Source organism: Penicillium chermesinum, assembly GCF_028974085.1.
Source record: "Penicillium chermesinum strain IBT 19713 chromosome Unknown utg000007l:1.0-2695246.0:1.0-2697696.0, whole genome shotgun sequence".
Classification (NCBI taxonomy): domain Eukaryota; kingdom Fungi; phylum Ascomycota; class Eurotiomycetes; order Eurotiales; family Aspergillaceae; genus Penicillium; species Penicillium chermesinum.
Window position 1 is genome coordinate 1,908,491 of NW_026695317.1, and position 20,472 is coordinate 1,928,962.

Genomic DNA, 20,472 nt, shown 5'->3' on the forward strand with positions numbered 1-20,472 from the left:
GGGACAGGGAGAGCCATTGTAATCTATCAGCATACAGTATTTACTATCGTATTTCGCTAGACCCGACGGGGCTCGCTCGGAACGGATATCTCGGCTTATTGAAAGGGCGCTGATACGTCGCGGGAGTCCGACTCCTCGAGCTTATTTCCGTGCAGAACTTGGCTTGTGGGGAAGGCATCAGGAGACGTGTTTCATGCATGGCGTTCACCGCTTCGTGGTTGGATTCATAATGTTTGATGATTTCACGGATGGCTAGATAGACCGGCCGGGGTTCGAGCTGATGGTTCAAATTTTCGAAAGATCATGGATGGTACTGTACTGATGGATTTTCGCGAAAGCTTCGGGTTTGGATAGGTTTGGCCCCATTGATCGACGTCATCGGGCGTTTTCATTTTCAGCTACTCGGATCCCCGGTGTTTGAAAGATTCCTTCCGATCCAGTAAAGGAGGGGTAACTGCCTGATGGAACAACAGAGAATTGAATCCCTGACTATAACGTCTAGAAAAGTATTTCAATGTAGGCACTTTCATTCGTCCAATCACTGCAGAGTATATAGCCAAGGGGGGGAAACTCGAAAAGAAGCCGCTAGTATAAGCCATCGCACTGTCATACGAAGCTTTATTTCAGATCTTTCGCAGTAATCCAAGCACTGCTGTCGATTCCGGCCCACGTAGCAATCTTCTTGACGCAGGTAGTCACCGCGTTCAGCTCATCGTCGTTCGCGCCGTGGTTTCGAAGCCCCGCTAAATGGCGCCGCGAGGTACCCTCGAGACCCATGCATGCCATGCACGAGTACGACATGATCGAGGTCTCGGGGCGATTGATCACACTCTCGTCGGAGAGGAACATTCCGTAGATGATGTTGTCGGAGGCCCAAGTGAAATCTGCGCTCATGCTCCCGCATGCTGCCATGATTCTGTTGTATTGCTCTTCGCCGTAGAGGGCGTAGCAGAGTTCTCTGCCTCGAGCGTTGATCTCGGGAGATACAGTGACTCCCTCCCTATGGCTAATTAGAGCGGTTTCTTGTGGTTCTTGGGGCCGCGCTCACTTGGTGAATGAGGGGTCGGCGTCCTCGGGGGGCCTCGGCTGCTGCGAGAGACAAGACGGCGGTGATGACTCGGGGAATTCCAATGACAACCCATTGCTTCATTAATTGTTCGCGTAGGCGGCGGCTGAGGACGCGACGCTGCTCGTGTGTGGACCATTCGGGTTGGGAGATGAGAAAATTGTATAAGTGGGTAATGTTCGCGGGGTTAGAGACTGTGATCAGGGACGAGAGCTGCGCGCAAGCGTTAACTCGAGAGCGTTTCTCCTAGATTGAGAATCTCACGGTCATCGTGTACCAGCCATGTTCGCTGACAGAGCTGGGAAATTCCTTCTTGATCTCCTCGAAGATGGCGGGGAGCTGTGAAGTATCGAGGGGCATTGTGATTGAATCGGGAGCTATCTTGGAGGTATGACAGGAGGACAAGCGGTATCTGGGATAAAAGCAAGTCCAAATACCCCCTTAGCCCCTTAGCACCATCCCGGTACCGGGAAGGGCCTTTGGCCCCCAGCAGGTCTCGTGGGTCGGTCCCTCCGTGTCAATCAGTTGGAGTGGGGCGAGAGTCACATCGAGCCGCTTATTCCCTGTCGTCTACAATAGGGTGAAGTTGGGCAATGTGACACCCAAAACAGAGAACTCATCTTATCTCCGGAGAATTACTCAGCTCCCGAGGAGCATTGAAATAGGGGATCCTTCCGTGATCCTTCCGTATATGGCTTGCTGCGGTACGAAGTACATTCAGAGCCCCGTTCTGAGATAGATTTGCGACGGTAAGTGTGAACTTATCAAACAGGGGGAACCACCCCATCTGATGTAGCTCGTTATCAAATAAGCATCTATACTGGTGCGACGCCTATGCATGCAGCTCGGATTGATCGTGTAGCTTTATACATCCAAATCATTCGGCCTGTATCATGAGCTTGCCAGGATCATCGAATATAAAGAAGAGCAATCTTCGAAAGTTGAGAGGAGAGAAGTAAACGAGTAGCTGCATGGCGCGTTGATCTCATTGTTACACTTTGTGCTCACTAGTAGAAGTAAGTTCGCATACTACTGACGGTACTAGTAGATCACCCGTCTACGAAAAGTCGTCGTTGACAGAGTGACATGCTGGGTACATAGAGCTCAAGGCGGTGCGTTGTGTGCCTGGCACTAATATTAAAATTCGCATAAGGCCTGAAGTAGCGAGAGCGAGTAAGAAACGAAGGTTATTCACACACAGAGCGCTCTATGTAAAGAACCGAATTGCGCCAGAAAACGCGGGCAAGAAAGGAGAACGGAAAAGGTGAAGAAAAAGAAAAAGCTCACAGAAGCTCAATAAATGCCCATTCCATGCTAATTCAATTGCACATAATTTGCTGTTTCAACTTTAGCTGGGCAACCTTCGAGATCAGGATGAAAGCAGAACTTACCTGGAAACTGGCCCTCGCGGCCGTCAAGGCGGCCAGTCCACCACTCGTTCGTGTTGTCTGTCCGGTGAACGATTTCGATCACATCTCCGGCTAAAAAGCCCAAGTCCCCATGGGCCTGAGCCTCGTAATCATACAAAGCGGTGACGGTCTCGGTGGCCGTGTGAAGATGAGACGGCTTTGGCTTTGGTGGGGGGAGGAGCAGGTTTGCCCTTGGCGGCTGCCGAGAAGTTGGAGCCGACGCTTCCTGGAGAGTAGGGTGGCGGTGCCTTATCATCAGTATGCTGAGTAGATGTTGAGCTGGAGCGACCGAGGGAGCTCTTGGCTTCACCAGCCTTGCCCAGAGGTTTCAAGCTGGGTGGTTTGCGCCCGGTGCCTTTGGTCTTAAAGTGGACGATCGACAGAGCCTCGGTGCGCTCCTGTACGTCGCCTCGCTTCTGGTTGAAAGCCTCCTCAACATCAAGATCCAGGTTGAAGTAGGAGATTTGCAAGCCTTGCATCTTCTCGTGTAGGGTATAGAACACGTTGAGCTGCATGTAATAGAAAGACTGGAACAGCGGGCGGATGAACTCAGCCTCAAGAGCAAAGAGCTTTGGGAGTTCTTCCTTCATAAGGTTATTGTAGTAGTTGTATTCCTCCGTGGCCTGTTCGGCGTCATTTTCGGCCTTGTACAATGCCTTCTCATCCTTGAGCGATTTGTCCGTCTTAGCTTGCAACTTCTTCAGCGTGTCGTTGTGACGATCATAGTCCAGCTTCTTGTGATTGCGCTTCTTGGCCACTTTTTGGATGGTCTTAATGATGTCCAACAATTGGTCGGCAGGGCTGATCACTCGGGTTTCAATCATCTCCAGCTCAGGAACCAGAGCTTCCTGCAGGTCCCGGACGATTGCCTCATACTCCTCACAGGCATGGATACCGGCGTCGTTTCCTTCAGCATGGTACGAATTGGGGTCGGAGGCGCGACCAGAAATTGGCTTGTAGATTTCGGCGATTGCTTTGGAGAATTCGATTTGGTGGTTAAGCATTCCTGGAGGCACCGACCGAGTCAGCTATGGCTTTGCCGATGATCGCGGGGGTGGCAGCATCCTTGCAGCCTGGTCGAGCGGCGGGCTGCCGGAATTCTCGCGCACATACCGTTAATTGCATCAAAGTATCGCTTCGACTCGTCGTGTAATTTCTTGCACTCCTTCTCAAGCTCGACGAAGCGCAGCTCGGCATCCGTATACACCGGATCTTTGGTGTCGGTGGCCTTGTGCAACTTGGCCATCAACTGATGGGGGGCTCGGGATATACCCTTCTGGAACCCCTTGAAACTCATGGCGAACCGATGGGGGGGTTGGAAATGGCGGGAGAGAGGAGAAAGAAGGGAAGTTGAAAGTCGTAGGGCGGGGTGATGCGGGCTTTCCGTTCCCAACTTTCGCTTCAACTATGACATAAGACTGCCGATGCTACGGGTCTGTGGCTGTACCTGATTTGCTTCGCGCCCGATTCAGTTACGCTTCGCTAGTTTACCCCCCAGTCTGTGTGGCGCGGGCGCTGCCATTGGTGTTACAGACCGCCGAACTTCCTGGCACGTTTCGGTCCTCTTGTGCCCCGTCAGGCAACCAAGATTCTCGGACCCGAAGCTGTTCTCCAAGCAGATCAGGATCGCCCTTCCTATCCAGCCCTACCCGAATGAACCATGTTCGCGGAGTGATTCAACCGGGAGGGAACGTATAAGATGTATGCAGCGTGATATCGTAGTACTTTCAGGGAGACCTCAGCTGTCTCGAAAGCCACAGGAATAACTAAGGTGATCTCCGGGAACTTGCGCTTCACGAACGAGAGAAATGGGTCTGCCTGGATGAAGTTTCCGGGAGCCTTTCCAAGGTTCCAAAATCCCACCCAAGTTTACGACGTCCTCACCTCGTTGAACGTCGCCACGTCTGAAATTGCGCATTCCCGTACTATACACCCATTCTAGGAACCCTTCTATCCAAAGCACCGTCGTGTCCCTTGCCCCAAGGCAGGCACCTTCGTGAAAGTATCGTCACCGAAGCGGAAGGGTTCAACGCCCACTGCTCCTGTACGATAACATTGTCTCTTGCTCGAAGTATAACCGATATTAGTGTAGCAAAGTGATGCGGTAACTTGAATAACTCTCTTTCTCTTTCCCATCCGATATCGGTATTTCTTCCATCTTATCTGTGTCCTGGAATGTGTCTACTTGTAGGATGGTCCATACAGGCCTGAGGCATGACATCAGGCCTCGGAGAAACTATAACACCGAGGTTCCTCAACTCCGAGAATCGAATTCCCCGATAACGCGGGAAAATATTAGTGCAACTCTCGTTCTTCCTCCTCCCATCTTGATGATATTTCTTTCATCGTCAACATAATGTCTGCCGCTCCCGCTGCTTGGAGACAAGCATCTCGCGCCTACTCGCAGCGCCTAGCTTCTGGTACCTGGACAGCCCCTCGTCGCGTCCTCGCCACCGGTTCCCGGGGAGCTCGCTCTTATGTCACTGAGACCAAGGCCGATCATGCGCAGGTTAACGTCGAGACTGCGATCAAGGAGGAACAAAAATCCTTCATGAAGCAGACAGGCGTTGCTCCTGGAAATGTCAACCTTCCTAGCGCTGGCACCTCCGCCGACGCCAGCCTGAGCCCTTCTGCGGGCATCCTCAAGCAGGCCACCGTGATGGACCAGGGCACCCGTCCTATTTACCTCGATATGCAAGCCACTACCCCTCTCGACCCCCGTGTTCTCGACGCTATGCTCCCGTATCTTACCGGCATCTACGGAAACCCGCATTCGCGAACCCACGCTTACGGGTGGGAGTCGGAGAAGGCCGTCGAGCAGGCCCGTGAGCACATCGCCAACCTGATTGGTGCTGATCCCAAGGAGATTATCTTCACTAGCGGTGCAACTGAGAGTAATAATATGAGTCTGAAGGGTGTGGCGCGGTTCTTCGGCCGCTCCGGAAAGAAGAAGCATATCATCACTTCCCAGACCGAGCACAAGTGCGTCCTGGACAGCTGTCGCCATCTGCAGGATGAAGGTTTCGAAGTCACATATCTGCCCGTCCAGTCGAACGGACTGATCAAGATGGAAGACTTGGAGGCAGCGATGCGCCCGGAGACCGCCATTGTCAGTATCATGGCCGTGAACAATGAGATCGGTGTCATTCAGCCCTTGGAGGAGATTGGTCGGCTGTGCCGCTCTAAGAAAGTCTTCTTCCACACCGATGGGGCCCAGGCTGTCGGCAAGATCCCGCTCGATGTCAACAAGGCCAACATTGATTTAATGTCGATTTCCAGCCATAAGATCTATGGTCCCAAGGGTATCGGTGCTTGCTTTGTTCGTCGTCGCCCTCGTGTCCGTCTGGACCCTCTCATCAGTGGTGGTGGACAGGAGCGTGGTCTGCGCAGTGGAACCCTTGCTCCTCATTTAGTTGTTGGTTTCGGTGAGGCATGCCGCCTTGCCGCGCAAGACATGGAGGTAAGATAAACCTTGTCTATTTCCACTCATTTGGCTTGTTTTTCGATTTCATGATTATATTTTGCTTCATATCATCGGAGAACCCGGGCGGTAGCCCCATTCCCGAGAGGAATGGTGCCTGGGTTCAATGGCGCATGTGCAGGGGTAATGAGACCGCTCCAAGCGCAAGAATTCACGCCTATTTGTTTTGAGTACACGAATGCTAACCGCCAACGACCATATATAGTACGACACCAAGCACATCGAGCGTCTTTCGAAGCGTCTCTCAGAGGGTCTGCTCGCCATGGAACACACCTCTCTTAATGGTGATCCCGAGCACCACTACCCTGGCTGTGTGAACATCTCTTTTGCCTACGTTGAGGGTGAATCTCTTTTGATGGCTCTCAAGGACATTGCCCTCTCATCAGGCAGTGCTTGTACTTCTGCTTCCCTGGAGCCCAGCTATGTTCTCCGCGCCCTGGGCAGCAGTGACGAGAGTGCCCACAGCAGTATTCGATTCGGTATCGGTCGTTTCACCTCGGACGCAGAGATCGATTACGTTCTGAAGGCTGTCACGGCCCGTGTAGGCTTCCTCCGTGAGCTGAGCCCATTGTGGGAGCTGGTGCAGGAGGGTATTGACCTCAACACCATCGAATGGAGCCAGCACTAATTTTACATTCTCTCATCTGCTTCTAATCACTTTCGCTGGAGATTTAAAATTCATTGCCCTTTGGGTTGGCGTTCGGGTTTGATGTAACAACAATGATGTACAGAATGCAATACTCCCATCTTTGGCCGCAGTATCACTTCCAAGATAAGTAGGACGCGTAACCGTTGGCTGGTAGTATCGTCCGTGTGTCCTTGAGGGGTACGTTCCAATGGGAGCACAGATGGATGCAGTTTGAATGACCAGTAAGCATTCAAGTTGTGTCCACAAGACTAAGAAAGGCCTGGGTTATCGAGCCTGTCAATTGTTCGAGTCCTAAAGCCGTCGCTATCTGGTACGGATATAACCCCATCTTAACTCCGCAGGCCAAACCAGAGGGTCAACATGGGCCTCTTATGCGATCGGAATTAAAGAGCGCATTAAGAGAAACTCCAGGTGCTGTAATGCTACGATCAGATATAAATACGTCTCATGAACAAGAGTTGGATATCTAATTTGCTCGGCCAGAACATAGACATCTACGAAGACCTCAGATTTGCCCCAGGAGTACATACCGGGGCTATCTACAGCTTACCTTCAACACCCACCTAATCGATCCCATTGTTACTCAAGAGACCCCAAAAATGGCTTCAGTCTCCCTCCAATACCAACTTCCTTCAAAGGGAGGCCAATTCACCCTTACCCAAGTCCCCACTCCCACGCCGGGCCCCAACGAGATCTCCATCCGAACAAAAGCCATAGCCCTCAACGGCATAGATTGGAAAAACCGCGCCTTCGGCATAATGATCCAAGAATACCCCGCCGTCCTCGGCATTGACGCGGCAGGGACCATCGAAGCCGTAGGCTCGCAAGTCCAAGGCTTCCAGCCCGGCGACGAAGTCCTCAGCCTCGCCGGCACTGACCCGCGAAGCGGTGCATTCCAGGAAATCTTCACTGTGCCCGCGCACTTTGTTGCCCGGAAACCCGCCGGCTTGAGCTTCGAGCAAGCGGCCTCTCTCCCGTGAGTTTCGAGCTGGGCCCTGCGTGCTGCAGATTAAGAAGTTAATGCGATGACAGCTTGGTGGCGACGACCGCGGCGTCGGCTATCGCGGTCGGATTGGGACTGCCGTTGCCCCATGAAAGCGTTGATCTGCCGCCGACCAGCGAGCGCGGCGCTGGGATACAGTCTGTTCTGGTGTTGGGCGGCAGCTCTGGGATTGGGGCTATGGCTATCCAGTTCTTGCGGCTGGTGCTGCCGGCGGCGTTGATCCTAACGACTGCCTCGAAGAAGCATCATGAGCGCTTGCTTTCACTGGGTGCGGATCAATGCTTTGAGCGATCTGCGCAGGATGATCCTACTGATATCCGTACGGTCGCCGCGCGGGGGGCGGGCGTGGATGCTATTATCGATACGGTTGGAGCGGCCGGGAGCCAGCCGGCGGTCTTTGCGGCTCTGAACCCTAATGGAGCGCAGCTTTATTCGCAGGTCATGACGGGGGTGGGGATCAAGGCTCCTGCGGCGGTGAAGGCGACTGTTGTCTTTGCGCGACAGGTCTTTGGGACCCCTGGTGGGCAGACACTGATCCCGGGGTTGGCCCGGCTTGTTGAGAGTGGACGGGTTAAGTTGCCCACCGCAGTGGATGTTGTTGGGCAGGGATTTGAGGCTATACAGCCGGCTCTGGATCGGTTGATGAAAGAGGGGGTTAGTGGGAGTAAGTTTGTAGTTCGTGTTTAGCAGGGCACTACTAGCTTTGAATACGAAATTGGGTCGGCGGGGACACCTTCCACGGTGGGAATGTACTAGCAAAGATCTACGACTCCAATCTGGGGCGATCGACCTTGGAGAAATTTCAATGGAAAATGAATCCGTTATCGGGTAATCTTGCCCTCGTACTATTGCAACTCGACAGGAGAGCGAACATCGGCACGTGTCCATCAGTTGCTATGACCCAGGGAGTATTGTCAGGCCATTTTGTAATGTGGCGGGGGTCCCCGGAGCTCTTGGAGACTCGAATGTTCAAAAGATTCGAGAAATCGGAAGGGCGGAGTTTCCGAGTTTCCAGGGCGGACGTGCGGATTTACTCTTGCGGCGCCTTTGCCAGAAGAAGACAGCAGGTGACGTTGGCCCCGGAAAATCCGGGGACGGCGGCTCCTGTTCACCGTAAACTAAAGGGTTTTAGCGTGAGGGTCGGCGATTGTGCTGACAACTCTCGCTTAGCGACCGGAATCGGCGAGAACGCACCAAAAAGGCGTGTTGGGCCGCTCTCCGGTTCATTCTCTAGCACCCACGCTAGTGCAGCCTAGAGGGGGACCCAAATCGCTCGCACTCATCCTAACCGGCCGTCCCGCTCGAGCGCAGCTGCAAGTAACCATGCGTGGAGGCCCGTTCCCTTGGTTTTATATTTAAACTCCTCTATAATAAACCTAGTCTATTGAGGTTCTTTCCCCTTGTTTCCGCCTGCATCCCCTCCCGAGGTCCTATATTCGACACCCATCTCCTCCGACCCGCAATGGTCTGCCCCCAAAGGTGTCTTGGCCCAGGGCCATCTAAAATCACTACATTCTAATCCTATATCGGACCCGCGACCCAACTTGCTGGACTCTTTGGCTTCCCGCGTGCTTAGAAATGCCTCGTTGCGGCCCATTACGTGCTTGGGAGGGCCCCCGAGGAAAACTCGGTCAATTCTTGATTCCACTCCGCACCTTCTCTGCCTCGTATTCCGGCCAGAACTCCGGTAGAGACTATAACTGGCGAGGGTCCCCTCGGGTTGGCAGCATCCGCTCTCACCCGGTCAACGCAGATTCACCAGCTTCTGGAAACACGCCACCCGTGGATTGGATTTTGTCTGGCCCCCTCTTAGACACAAAAGGTTCCTGACGTTTCTGGCGTTTTTACATTGCAACTTCTCCTGCAACTCCGCCGCACGCCGGATTCAGGCCTGCTTTTTCCTCCGTAGGAATCCCATCTTCCATCCTAGCATCTCTCAGAGCTGCCCTCCGGTTGCTGGATCCCAGCCAAAAGCGTCATCTGATTGAGTCCCGAATGGAGACGGCGCTGCAGTCCACACGTGCCCATTTTAAGCTTTTCGCCCTTCCATTTCCGGGTCCCATCTCTGACCATGCTTCCTCCGTTTTCGCTGGAGGACTATGGCATTTCGCCTGAATTTGGCTTCCTCCCGCCAGAGCCGCCACTAACTCACCTGCCAAATGAGTACTACGCAAAATGGGAATCCATCGTCGGCAACCTCCAGCCCTTGCTGCTGAGCAAGCGCATCCGGGCGATGATTGATGGCATGCCCGTCCTGTCGACGGAGTATTTGCACGACGAGCCGGAATGGCGCCGGGCTTATGTAGTCCTGGTATTCATGCTTCATGGATATGTATGGGGTGGCGACCGTCCTGTATCGGTAGGTTCGAGTTCTCCCCATCTAGGTCTTGATATCAAAGATCTTCTAACGCAGTGGCCATAGAAAGTCCCTCCGCAGTTGACGATTCCTCTGTTTCAGGTGTGCGATCACCTAGATCTTCCACCTGTCGCTACCTACGCTGGCGTCTGCCTCTGGAACTACAAGCCGATATTCGGCAATGAGCCGAGCGCCGACCTCCAGGACTTGGCGTGTCTGCAGACCTTCACCGGATCTCTGGACGAGCAATGGTTCTACCTCGTCTCGGTGGCCATTGAAGCTCGCGGCGCGCCTTCAATTCCCCTCATGCTCGACGCCATCGTTGCAGCTAGCGCTGGCCAGACGGACGTCGTCGCAGATTGCCTGCAGGAATTTGCAGGGATCATCGACCAAGTCACCGAGCTGCTGCAACAGATGTATGATAATTGCGACCCCTACGTCTTCTACAACCGCATCCGTCCCTATCTTGCCGGGAGCAAGAACATGACGGACGCCGGTCTCCCTAAGGAGGGCCTCAACTACGACGATGGTAGCGGTGTGCCCATCTACCGACAATACGGCGGCGGCAGCAATGCCCAGAGCTCGCTGATCCAATTCTTCGACATTATATTGGGCGTGGAGCATCGACCCACCGGGACGTCACGAGAAGGACCCCGCCGAGAAGAGCCCCAAGGCTGGGCATGGCTTTATCCATGAAATGCGCAGCTACATGCCTGGTCCCCACCGTCGGTTCCTCAACGATGTCGAAGCCATCGCCAACATCAAGGAGTATGTCGACGCCAACCGTGACCAGCCAGCCCTCGTGCTTGCCTTCGACGCTTGCCTAGCCACGCTTCGGAATTTACGCGACAAGCATATCCAGCTCGTGTCCCGCTATATCATTATCCAGTCGCGTGGGGCTTCCCGTCGCCAAGTACCCCAGTCTAGCGCCAAACCTGAAGCCCCAGTCCGGGTGAATCTCGCGTCTGCGGTGCCTTCAGACAGCAAGAAGCTTCGCGGCACAGGCGGCACCGCCCTCATCCCGTTCCTCAAACAGGCACGCGATGAGACTGGCGAGGCAGCAGTCGGTGCTTGGGCTCAACGCCTGCTCAGTAACGGGCCGCCACTTACTTCATCTGCTCCCCTGAGCAAGGTTGGCGAACACGCTGATGGGCACCTCGAGGTGGTCGGCCTCTGCGGAACATGGACTGCGGCTGACAGTGAGGGGGGCATCTGTCACTGGTGATAGTATTTGTTTTATGTTCTGCCATTTACGACTCCCCATGATTTGTCTTGAGCGATTAGATTCTGCATTGAACCCTCTTCTGGCGCTCCACGCTGCCTTATGACGGGTATGGTGTTTGGCGGTTATCTCATCCATTTTCTTCCAAGTACATAGCAAGGTCAAACAAGTTTACCATCCATCTAGTGATCATCTCCAATTACGCCATGTGCTCCTTTGATAGCGAGAGGCCATACCCACAGTCAAAGCTTAGAAACTTTCTCCAGGCCCCGTGTGCCCTGGATGACGCAGTGGTTCCTGGTTTGCTTACTAGAACTGGCGAATCCGAGTCGTATCACGTGAGATGACGTCACCGTTGATGTCACACCCTGGAGTATAGCGATCGTGGCTTCTGTTTGCCTTGGATTGAAGCAGCAGCAAACGGACTATATAAGAAGTGAGGGTCGACCCTCCTCGACATGTATCACAAGCTTCCACAACCCTGAGCAGTCTTCAAGGATCCTTTCTTGACATTTAGAATTCCTCCATCTTCCACATCAACTACCAATCCAACACTACATCTACAACCATCATGTCTGACGGCAACTCTTCTACTCTCGGTTCCTACGTGAACGCCGCGACTGGCGCTGCCCAGCGCGCTGTCGGCGCTATCACTGGTGACTCCTCCACTCAGGTTCGTCTACCCCTCCCAAGCTTACCCCCTTCAGCCACGGTGGAAGTCCTCAAGACACAGCGGCTGACATCCCCCACCAGGCCAAGGGTGACCTCGCCCAAGAGCAAGCCAAGTCCCAGAACGAAGCTTCCCATACCACCGCCAAGCTGGGCCCCGTTACCGCCGACCCCAACACCGGCGCTGTCGCCAGGGACGACCCCAAGCGTGACACTGGCTCCTGGGACCAGACCGTCGGTTCTGTCAAGGAAGCCGCTGGCAACCTGACCGGCATCGAGAGCCTGCGCCGTGCCGGTGTCGAGCAGAACCAGGCTGGTAAGGAGCAGGAGGCGAAGGGCCAGCTCAAGGACCTGGGCGAGGGTCTCCAGGACCGTGCTGAGGGTACCTTGGGTGGCATTGCTGCTGCTGTCGCGGGCGACCGCGAGCAGGAGGAGAAGTACCGTGATATCCACGATGAGGGCAAGACCCGCCAGCGTGGGGCTGAGGCCGATATCAACAAGAAGCAGGGTCTGTAGAGAGTCTGGTCTTTTCTTTGCTTTCTTAGCTGGGTGATTTTGCTCCCTGGGCCCGTTGTGCTTGAGATCAGCCATTTCTTCATCTCTTGTTTTACTATTACGACTTTCACGAGAACTACATGATATCCACAATCTGACACTGCTTTCCTTATACTATTTTCCACGGTATCTTTGCTGTATCAAGTAGATTGAATCTGGTAGATGCAGAGGCCACCATTGATGCCTTGTGTTGCTAATTGCTCCGGTCTGGGTCGATCGACTGCCGATCAAATCCAAATATACACCAACAGCGACCTAAAAAAAGGCCCGACAGGACCGGGCCAGATCTAGACATCCAGAGTGATGACATGCATCTTCCCAAGCCCCGCACCTGGTCCGAGGTCTAGTCAAGCCGGTAGAGCATAAGCAGCCCCAATACCCCGGTCATAAGCAGCATATTAGCTCGACCGAGCATAGAGGGATTTTCTTTTAGGTGGACTTGCCGATCGTGGAGGGGTCAAGCATTTGATATACTTGGCTCGTCCCACAACTCCTCGACTTCGTTCTATATCGAACTTGGCGATCCACATCTATTCGAAACAGTCACAAAATGAGAATCTCTACTATCCTCCTCTCCCTCACAGCCTGTGTCTGGGCCCAGACACCCGATCCTGCTACCACCTCTGCTCCGGGCTTCAATATAGCCTCGCTATCGAGCGCCTTGTCCGTAACCCCCCCAGTTCTCGACCAGCAACCTCCATCCCCAACAGACATAGCTAACCAACAGACAGGCAGGATCTCACGGCCAATGCCACCAGAACAGGGAACTTCGGCAACATCTCCCCGCCCCCGAAGAACATGCTGCAGGAAATAATGGCCGTCATCCCCGGCGCTGTATACTGGGACCTGTTCGACCCGCACTCGCGCAGCTCCCTCGCGAGCCAAATCAGTGCCGGCAACACGCCCACCTGGTACGCTGCGCTGCCCACGGACGTGAAGAACTACATGACGGTTGTGAAGGCGCAGATTGCCGGCGGCGCGCTCACGGCGACAACGGGGCTCGCCTACGAAACCACCTCGGCCTCGACGGATACCGCCAAGGCCACAAGCAAAGAGGCCACTGACAAAGCGACCAGCACCCCGTCCAAAGGGGTGGCGCCGGCCCAGGCTACAGGGTTGACGGGCTCGGTGGCCGGGGTGCTGGGGGTTCTTGGGTTGGTGCTTGTACTGTAGGAACGTGTGGTTGTGGGGAACTGGGGTTCCATGGTTAATTGTGATTGGGATTGGGGGGATGTGGCTGCAGCGGTGTGCGTCTTGGGTCGCAGTGAGAAAATTGTATATATCCAATTTTTCTCCCCTTTCGTCACCCAATTTTTGGGGGGTGGGTTTCCTTCCGGGTCCTTTTACGAGTACTTTTTTTGCTTTGTCGGTGTCCCGTTGTCTCACTTTTGCATGGTATAGCTGAATTAGTGGACGTTAGCATTAAAAACGACGTGACGAGCAGATGCATGACATGGTTAACGACTATTTTTTCTTTTTTTTTCCTTTCTCCAATTTGGTTCCTGCTTATCCAAGTTTTCCAGGGGCATAACATGGTGGCGTACGGGAACACATGCTCTTACCTTCCCCTGGCCCTCGGCGCCTCCTGCGCCTCCCCCCTTCTCTCGCAAATACTCCGCATATACCACCACATCCACCGTCCAGAAAACAAGGTATGGGAGGTAGGATTTTAATATAGCAGATACAAGATGGGACCGCCGATCCCTAACGTCGATAACAGCCCGAGAACCTGGAACTGCGATCAGTCTGGATCGCGGCGATCGTTACTGTAGCGAAGCCTTGCTCCGCGGTGGATCACATGGAGGAACCGAAGAGGGAAAGGAAAGGAGTTTTGGCTCGACGCTAGTTTCTCCCCATACACCAACCATGGACGCCCGCCTCGCTCGTCCCAGGGCTGGGCCTGCAGAGAGGCTGCTCGTTGGGTCTGTGCCCTGTGAGGCCGGCGATCTTATTCCAAAAAGCGTTTAGGGCGCTTTTGCGTTGATGCGGGGTGAGCTGCTTTTCTGGGCTGGGCAATTCTTGTGCGATGAAAGAAGTCAGAAAGCGTGGTTGGAGGTGTCTTACTGCGCTTTTCTCCTCTTCGCTTCTTTTTTTTTTTCACATGGTGCCGTTAATTGCGTTTTGCTCGTGATCGACCGAGGGGGTAACGGTTGGTGGTGATCCTGCCAATCCGGCGCGAGCCTTTTGGCACTAGGCCTGGAACTAGGAATTGTGACAGGTCGAGGAGTTATGTTAGTCTCGGGGCATTGTGTCTTTCTTTCTTTTTCTTTTTCTTTTTTTCCCTGCTTCGAAGCTTCTGGACGGCTGGGAATTGTAGACTTTAGACGGTACTGCGTAGATATGCATTGTTTCTGGGGATACGGGATCTGCAGGTGCACAATAATCACGGCTTCCCTCGGACCAAATGGCTGGGCGGATGGAGGCTTGCTCGGCGGGGGTGCAAAGGAACCATGTTCGACCCGACCTAGAGGCAAAGTGGGGGGCGTAATATGGTGGCTGCGGCCTTGCTAGTAACAGTGATGCTCGCTTATAAGACTTGGAGGCTGTATCCATGGGCTTACTTTTCTTCCAGGTCCAACAATCCCTTGATCTCTCCTCCCCATCAGATCAAACACGAACCTCAGTATAATTCAACATGCGTGTCACTTCTCTGTTGACGGTCTTCATGGCTCCCCTGGCGATTGCTGTGGCAGCTCCCCAGCCCAACCCCGTGGCTGCTGCTGCCCCGGCGAGCACCACCGGTCTCCTCAGCGAATTGGGCGATCTGGGCAGCCTTCTGAGCCAGGACAACATCAATAGTCTCAACACCATCATTAAGAACGGCGGCAAACTCCTTTCCGATAGCAACCTCAATACTTTGCAGAGTATCTTGACCAATGCCGACTCGCTTCTGACCAAAGAGTTTGTGGACAACACGACTACTCTGATCGGAGAGGCCACTCCGGTACGTACCCTGCGCTCTTCTTTCATGCCGTTCATAAGGAGCGGAATTACCCCCGGGGCGATTGCTAATTTTCGGACAGCTGCTCGGGGATGTTTCCAAGTTACTGGGCTCACTACTGGGCTCGCTATAATAACCCATACGCTTGACTATTACATGTTTATACGCACATTTTTTCAAAATATCGATACCGATATTCTCTATATACGAACCAAAGCAGTGATGAATCTACGAATTGACATTTACCAAAAAAATCCCACTCATTTATACATATTCATATATTCAATTTTTCTTTTCTTTTCTTTTCTTGTTTTTTTTTTTGGAAGTAGCGCGGAAGAACGGAGCCTCATTGTAGCACGAGCGTATCTCATGGCAGGGTATATACTAGTAACCAAAAAGAAAACAGACATGCAAAGAACCAAGAACAAAAAAAAGGGAAAGGAAAAAGTGAGAGAGAAAAGACCGAAGAACAACTCATGTACAAAATTGGCCATCCTCTCCGTCGAGTACTCCTACTAGTAATCCGCCCTAGGCAGTCAACTTAGTCTTCAGTCGATCCTGATAATAGCGTAAGGGATAGGCGCGCCACTTATTGGGCAGAGCCGGGTACACGGTGATGGAAAAGCCCATCATCATCCGATACAGCGCCCGCGTTTTCGCCGTCGACTTCAATCCATATGCCTCCCGCAGCTTCGGCGGCAACAATTCAACCGTCGCGCTGTGCAAGAACGGCTTGATACGCTGCACCCAGCGCGGCATATCCGTGCTATCGCGCAGCGACTGCGCCAGCTGCACCGCATCCGATGACACCTGCAGCTTGGACACCTGGTCGTCCCAGTAGTGCCAGAAGGCCTCGCGGGAGGAGGGCCAGGTGCCCGGGGGGACACCCAGACAATTCATGATGAGGGTGAACTCGGAGTAGCCGCGCTGGGCGCTCTCGAAGTCGATGCGCCCGTAGACGCGCTGGTAGAAGTCGGTGGCGGTGACGTAGGAGGTGGCAGCCATCCAGAGCTGCAGGGATGGATGGTGGGCGAAGCGGTTGTTGCGGCCGTCTGGGAGGCCCGGGGCCTCGCCGCGGTGGAGCAGGTTGAGCAGGTTCTGGCGCTCGGCGCGGGTGCCGAAGACCAGGATGGAAATGTAACTGAGATGGGCTTGCAGGGCGTCCAGCAGCTCTGTGATCAGGGCGTCGGCGTTGCCGCTGGGGGCCTCCAGGTTGCGCAGGTCGGGAAGGGCAGCCTGCAGGAGGAGAGCGGCGCCGGAGCCGGCGAAGAGGATGCCCTCGCGCAGGATCTGGGGAAGGATCTCAATTTGTTCCAGGGCGTGCAGGCGCCCGGAATCGGTGGTGATGTTTACGGCCGTGGGCTCGACATGGTCGACGCCGCTTAGGGCTTCGGCCTTTTCTTTGTCGATGGGTGATACGGGAGACGAGGTGGACGACATGATGTATAGATACTCCCAGCTACTAGAAGTCCAGAGACGGGTTGCACATGGATATTCCAGAAGAGAAGTCTAGAAGGTCTTTGCAAAGGGAGTATAAGAGAGCAAAGAAAAAAGTCAAAAGGGTATATACTGGGAAAGGGGAGGGCTACTAGATCAATTAAATCAGCGAGTCGCCAGGATTTTCGTCCCCGCAAACCCCAGACAAAAGATTCCGACCGAATCAGGGTTAGTGTTCCAACCCCATCACATCATCTTGCGCCTCCAGATCGCCCACTAAAACCCAGTGGGAAGGCCTCCGAAGGGAGGGGAAGTCTGTGGAAGGTCACGGTGTCAAGCATTTCTCCCGGACATGTGAAGCCCCGACATCTGCGAGTGGGAAGCCGCGGTCCGCAGCTGATCACTATCTCATAGTGTCAATCTATACTGCATGAGGATGACTAGTCTCGTGGGACTTATCCCCCTTCAGGCATTAGTGCTCCGACGCACAGGCCCACTAGTCTCTTTTTTCTCACCTCAAGTGGGGCATTGCGGGTCGTTGGGGTGCACCTTTGGTGCACCCCATTCCTCTGTGCAAGCTCTTCCCTCCTCTATCCGAAATTTGTTTTGCGGTCCATTGGATCCCCACACCCATGAACAATGGGAAAGTCCGGGGCGGACCCCATATATGGCCCAATTTGCGGGAGCGCCCTTCGCTTCAGGAGAGCAGGCGATCCCTGAGTGGTTTCTTCCCTTTGGAACTTTTCCCCCGTACTTATAGATCGGCCGGGGCCCCGATTTCCTCTTTAGCGTGTTCCCTCGTGCATGCCTGAAGTTTTTTTTTTTTTTGCGCGCTCGAGCCAGGAGAATTTCCCGAGAAGCTGCAGAGGGGGCAAAAAACCACAACAATTAAACTCGGCCTTTTGACCTTCCCCTCCTTCAGCCACCATGGGCAAGCAGAACGTTGACCGGCCCGCATATCTGAGTTCCGATGATGCAAGATACTCGGTCGGCATTCATCGAGGCCCAATGGCTCCGAAGGGCCTCGATGAGAGCTCCAAGCTGGAACTGGTCGAGTCTGCAGGGGGCCGCTCGCTCGCGACCACCCGCACCCGCAGGCAAAAGTTTGCTGCGCATTGGAGGCGCTTCTGGTTCTGCTACCTCCTCGGGAATGTCATCTTTCTCGCTATTTTCCTCCCCGTCTTGTAAGTGCTTCAAGCGGCGGAGATTAAACGAAGGATGGAAAGCGAGGCTTCCTGGTACAGCATTGGCCGTACTTTGAGGGGGGCGCTCACTTGCAGGGATCACCGAAAGATCACCCAAGCTAACGCTATCCTTCCAATTAGCTTTCTCGTCGCCATCCCGGCCATTTCGCAGCTAGTCGTCAACAAATCAGACCTGGTTCTCGTCAATGCGTCTGTCATGCAGCCGAGACCAGACTCGATTGTGTTAACCCTGCAGTCTGCGCTCGACTTGCATCTCGCCCTGTCGGTCCGCATTGAGCCTCTCAGTCTGAACCTTTTCGAGCGAGATACTGGCCCCGAATATCCCTGGGGCAAGGGCAATATTCCTGGAATCACCATTCGGGGGAATACCACCCTGGGTGTGAAAACGCAGCACACGCCGCTCCTCAACCAGACAGTCTGGACCGATTATGTCCATGATGTGGTGTTCAAGAAGGAGTCGACATTGGCTGTGCGTGGATCCACTAATTCCTATTTGGGGGTGCTCAAATCGCACGTCACGATGGACAAAGATATTACATCGCCGAGTAAGTCCATCATTTGCTTGATGCAAGCTTTCTAGGATCCATGCAGATGGCTATGTATACTTTCACTATGAACAAGTGCTAACATACCACCCAGCTTTGAACTCCTTCGAAGGCTTCAGCTTATCCGACACTTATCTCAAGCTTCCTCCTCTCGAGGATGGCACCAACCTGCTCGGCAACGCTACGCTCCCCAACCCCTCCGTGCTCACCCTGGAAATTGGCCAAATCGTCTTGGAAGTCAAGAGCGGCGACCTCGTTATCGGAAATGCCACCCTGGAAGACGTGATTCTTCGACCCGGCAACAATACCTTCCCGGTGAAGGGTATACTGGATATCCCCACCATCCTCCAAAACATCGGCCAGGTTTTAGCCGACCAGGGCCCCTCGATCAAGCAAGGCAGTCTTAGTTTAGTCTCGACCACCCGCACAGTCAAGTGGAACGGCACCGTGGTTCCGTACTACACGGACGTGATGTCGCAGCTCCCACTGACCGCCAAGGTCGGGCTGGTCTCGACCGTGAAAAAGACAGTCCAAGAGCTCTTCAGCGGCGGCAAGAACATCACAGACGTGATCCACGAGCTGACCTCATACTCCAAGGGCAATGGCACCGCTCTCCTGGATGACCTCAAGCAGGGCATCCAGGCTATCGAGGGCAAGAACAGCAGCTCGGGCGCCCTGCACGAGATGGTGAAGCGTAATCTCTACTTGCGCGATGAATTCCAGGAAAGCCACCCTGATCAAACGGACGAACTTTTCAACTCGCTTACGTCGTGGATTGCGAAGCACTAATTCTCCCCCACCCTGCATTCTAGACTAGACTTAGACCTAGATTTTGGGATTTGTTTCAAGACTTGGTGGCGTTTTCTCTTTTTGTCTTTTTTCTTTTCTGTCCTTACTGGCGTTACACATACGATTCACCCCCAACAGCCTCCTGACGCTGACACGAACGTGGTGTTTGATTCCCCTGGGATGATCTTGTTCGGAACATGACCGATTACGGAGTCACGGCCTATACATATTCGATTATATCTATATCTCTTCGGCCTCCAGCCGACATAGAAGATACTTAATACATAAACGAATGAAGAAAGAATGAATATTTTTCGTTTTTGATTCTAATAGCTCGCTTATCCCCCGGAATCTGCCCCGTGTTCCCCGGAATCTGGATGCAACCCCGGGTTCTGGCCTTCTGTCACGAGCAAGAAAAGAGCCCCCACACCTCGGCATCGGTGCATTCCTGGAATCTGCACCCGAATTGATCTCCATGTGAATACCCCGTTCGAGCCGTTCAAGCCGTTCAAGCCGTTGTGCTTTCCTGGTTTGGACCAGACATACACATGGTCGATCGGATGGGGAGATTGCCGGACTCCGCTGACGTCGTGGCTCGACTCCGAGATGCATTTCGATGTCATCCGCTGATCCTTCTGCTTGTCAGCCTTGACGAGTTGCCGGCCTTCCGTACGTCCCGACCCGGTTGGCCGTGCCCCCTATTCCCATTCACAGGGAAGAGAAAGATTGCTCAGAACTGATCGTCCATTTTAGAGTTCGAACTGCTACTCCAAGGCCCCCCGTCGGGTCTGTTTGTGGAGGACGAGGACGGCACACGTCGGATGGGAATCGGGATGATCGTCCCGACCAACCCCCCCCAGCTTCTGATCATAGCGCGCGGACCATTATTCGGAATTGAAAGCACTGCGTCCGAGGCAAAAATGCACAATTCCAAGCACTCCACAGGTCGCCAGCTAGTGGTCGCCAATTAGTAGGAAGGGGAAAGTGTCGCTCGACTTGTTCAGGGCTGGAGTTGGGCCCCGACGGTCCAAGAGCATATCCAGTAGTTCTTGTCAAGAACAAGTCGATTTCTCGACAGAATACCAACGGGAAGTTCAACTTACCGCTGCATATCATCTGGAACCGTGATTGAGCATATCTTCTGG

At 53.8% G+C, this 20,472-nt stretch overlaps 11 protein-coding genes across 11 annotated transcripts; 8 read left to right on the forward strand and 3 right to left on the reverse strand.

The window, feature by feature from the left end:
- Window positions 1–618: 618 nt before the first annotated feature.
- Window positions 619–1,426, reverse strand: N7468_009445 (uncharacterized protein; the record flags this gene model as incomplete). Its single annotated transcript, XM_058478741.1, has 3 exons — window positions 619–996; window positions 1,049–1,279; window positions 1,331–1,426. 3 exons carry the CDS (start codon window positions 1,424–1,426, stop codon window positions 619–621), a joined length of 705 nt encoding a protein of 234 aa, XP_058327071.1.
- A 954-nt stretch (window positions 1,427–2,380) lies between these two features.
- Window positions 2,381–3,772, reverse strand: N7468_009446 (amphiphysin; the record flags this gene model as incomplete). Its single annotated transcript, XM_058478742.1, is given in 4 exon segments — window positions 2,381–2,403; window positions 2,458–2,754; window positions 2,765–3,481; window positions 3,589–3,772. The coding sequence occupies 4 exon segments, from the start codon at window positions 3,770–3,772 to the stop codon at window positions 2,381–2,383; spliced, it is 1,221 nt and encodes a 406-aa protein (XP_058327072.1).
- Window positions 3,773–4,831: 1,059 nt separating this feature from the next.
- N7468_009447 (IscS subfamily cysteine desulfurase) lies at window positions 4,832–6,584 on the forward strand (the record flags this gene model as incomplete). Its single annotated transcript, XM_058478743.1, has 2 exons — window positions 4,832–5,935; window positions 6,162–6,584. 2 exons carry the CDS (start codon window positions 4,832–4,834, stop codon window positions 6,582–6,584), a joined length of 1,527 nt encoding a protein of 508 aa, XP_058327073.1.
- Window positions 6,585–7,204: 620 nt separating this feature from the next.
- N7468_009448 (zinc-binding alcohol dehydrogenase family protein) lies at window positions 7,205–8,295 on the forward strand (the record flags this gene model as incomplete). The annotated part of the gene is made up of 2 exons (XM_058478744.1): window positions 7,205–7,581; window positions 7,704–8,295. 2 exons carry the CDS (start codon window positions 7,205–7,207, stop codon window positions 8,293–8,295), a joined length of 969 nt encoding a protein of 322 aa, XP_058327074.1.
- A 1,384-nt stretch (window positions 8,296–9,679) lies between these two features.
- Window positions 9,680–11,189, forward strand: N7468_009449 (indoleamine 2,3-dioxygenase; the record flags this gene model as incomplete). Its single annotated transcript, XM_058478745.1, has 3 exons — window positions 9,680–9,967; window positions 10,031–10,579; window positions 10,611–11,189. The coding sequence occupies 3 exons, from the start codon at window positions 9,680–9,682 to the stop codon at window positions 11,187–11,189; spliced, it is 1,416 nt and encodes a 471-aa protein (XP_058327075.1).
- Window positions 11,190–11,757: 568 nt separating this feature from the next.
- N7468_009450 (uncharacterized protein) lies at window positions 11,758–12,371 on the forward strand (the record flags this gene model as incomplete). The annotated part of the gene is made up of 2 exons (XM_058478746.1): window positions 11,758–11,859; window positions 11,940–12,371. 2 exons carry the CDS (start codon window positions 11,758–11,760, stop codon window positions 12,369–12,371), a joined length of 534 nt encoding a protein of 177 aa, XP_058327076.1.
- A 589-nt stretch (window positions 12,372–12,960) lies between these two features.
- Window positions 12,961–13,583, forward strand: N7468_009451 (uncharacterized protein; the record flags this gene model as incomplete). The annotated part of the gene is made up of 2 exons (XM_058478747.1): window positions 12,961–13,073; window positions 13,142–13,583. The coding sequence occupies 2 exons, from the start codon at window positions 12,961–12,963 to the stop codon at window positions 13,581–13,583; spliced, it is 555 nt and encodes a 184-aa protein (XP_058327077.1).
- A 1,462-nt stretch (window positions 13,584–15,045) lies between these two features.
- N7468_009452 (uncharacterized protein) lies at window positions 15,046–15,484 on the forward strand (the record flags this gene model as incomplete). The annotated part of the gene is made up of 2 exons (XM_058478748.1): window positions 15,046–15,354; window positions 15,434–15,484. The coding sequence occupies 2 exons, from the start codon at window positions 15,046–15,048 to the stop codon at window positions 15,482–15,484; spliced, it is 360 nt and encodes a 119-aa protein (XP_058327078.1).
- Window positions 15,485–15,879: 395 nt separating this feature from the next.
- Window positions 15,880–16,791, reverse strand: N7468_009453 (oxygenase MpaB family protein; the record flags this gene model as incomplete). Its single annotated transcript, XM_058478749.1, has 1 exon — window positions 15,880–16,791. One exon carries the CDS (start codon window positions 16,789–16,791, stop codon window positions 15,880–15,882), a length of 912 nt encoding a protein of 303 aa, XP_058327079.1.
- A 924-nt stretch (window positions 16,792–17,715) lies between these two features.
- On the forward strand, window positions 17,716–19,327 carry N7468_009454 (DUF3712 domain-containing protein; the record flags this gene model as incomplete). The annotated part of the gene is made up of 3 exons (XM_058478750.1): window positions 17,716–17,972; window positions 18,114–18,538; window positions 18,633–19,327. The coding sequence occupies 3 exons, from the start codon at window positions 17,716–17,718 to the stop codon at window positions 19,325–19,327; spliced, it is 1,377 nt and encodes a 458-aa protein (XP_058327080.1).
- Window positions 19,328–19,875: 548 nt separating this feature from the next.
- On the forward strand, window positions 19,876–20,298 carry N7468_009455 (uncharacterized protein; the record flags this gene model as incomplete). The annotated part of the gene is made up of 2 exons (XM_058478751.1): window positions 19,876–19,996; window positions 20,081–20,298. The coding sequence occupies 2 exons, from the start codon at window positions 19,876–19,878 to the stop codon at window positions 20,296–20,298; spliced, it is 339 nt and encodes a 112-aa protein (XP_058327081.1).
- Between the last annotated feature and the right edge of the window lie 174 nt (window positions 20,299–20,472).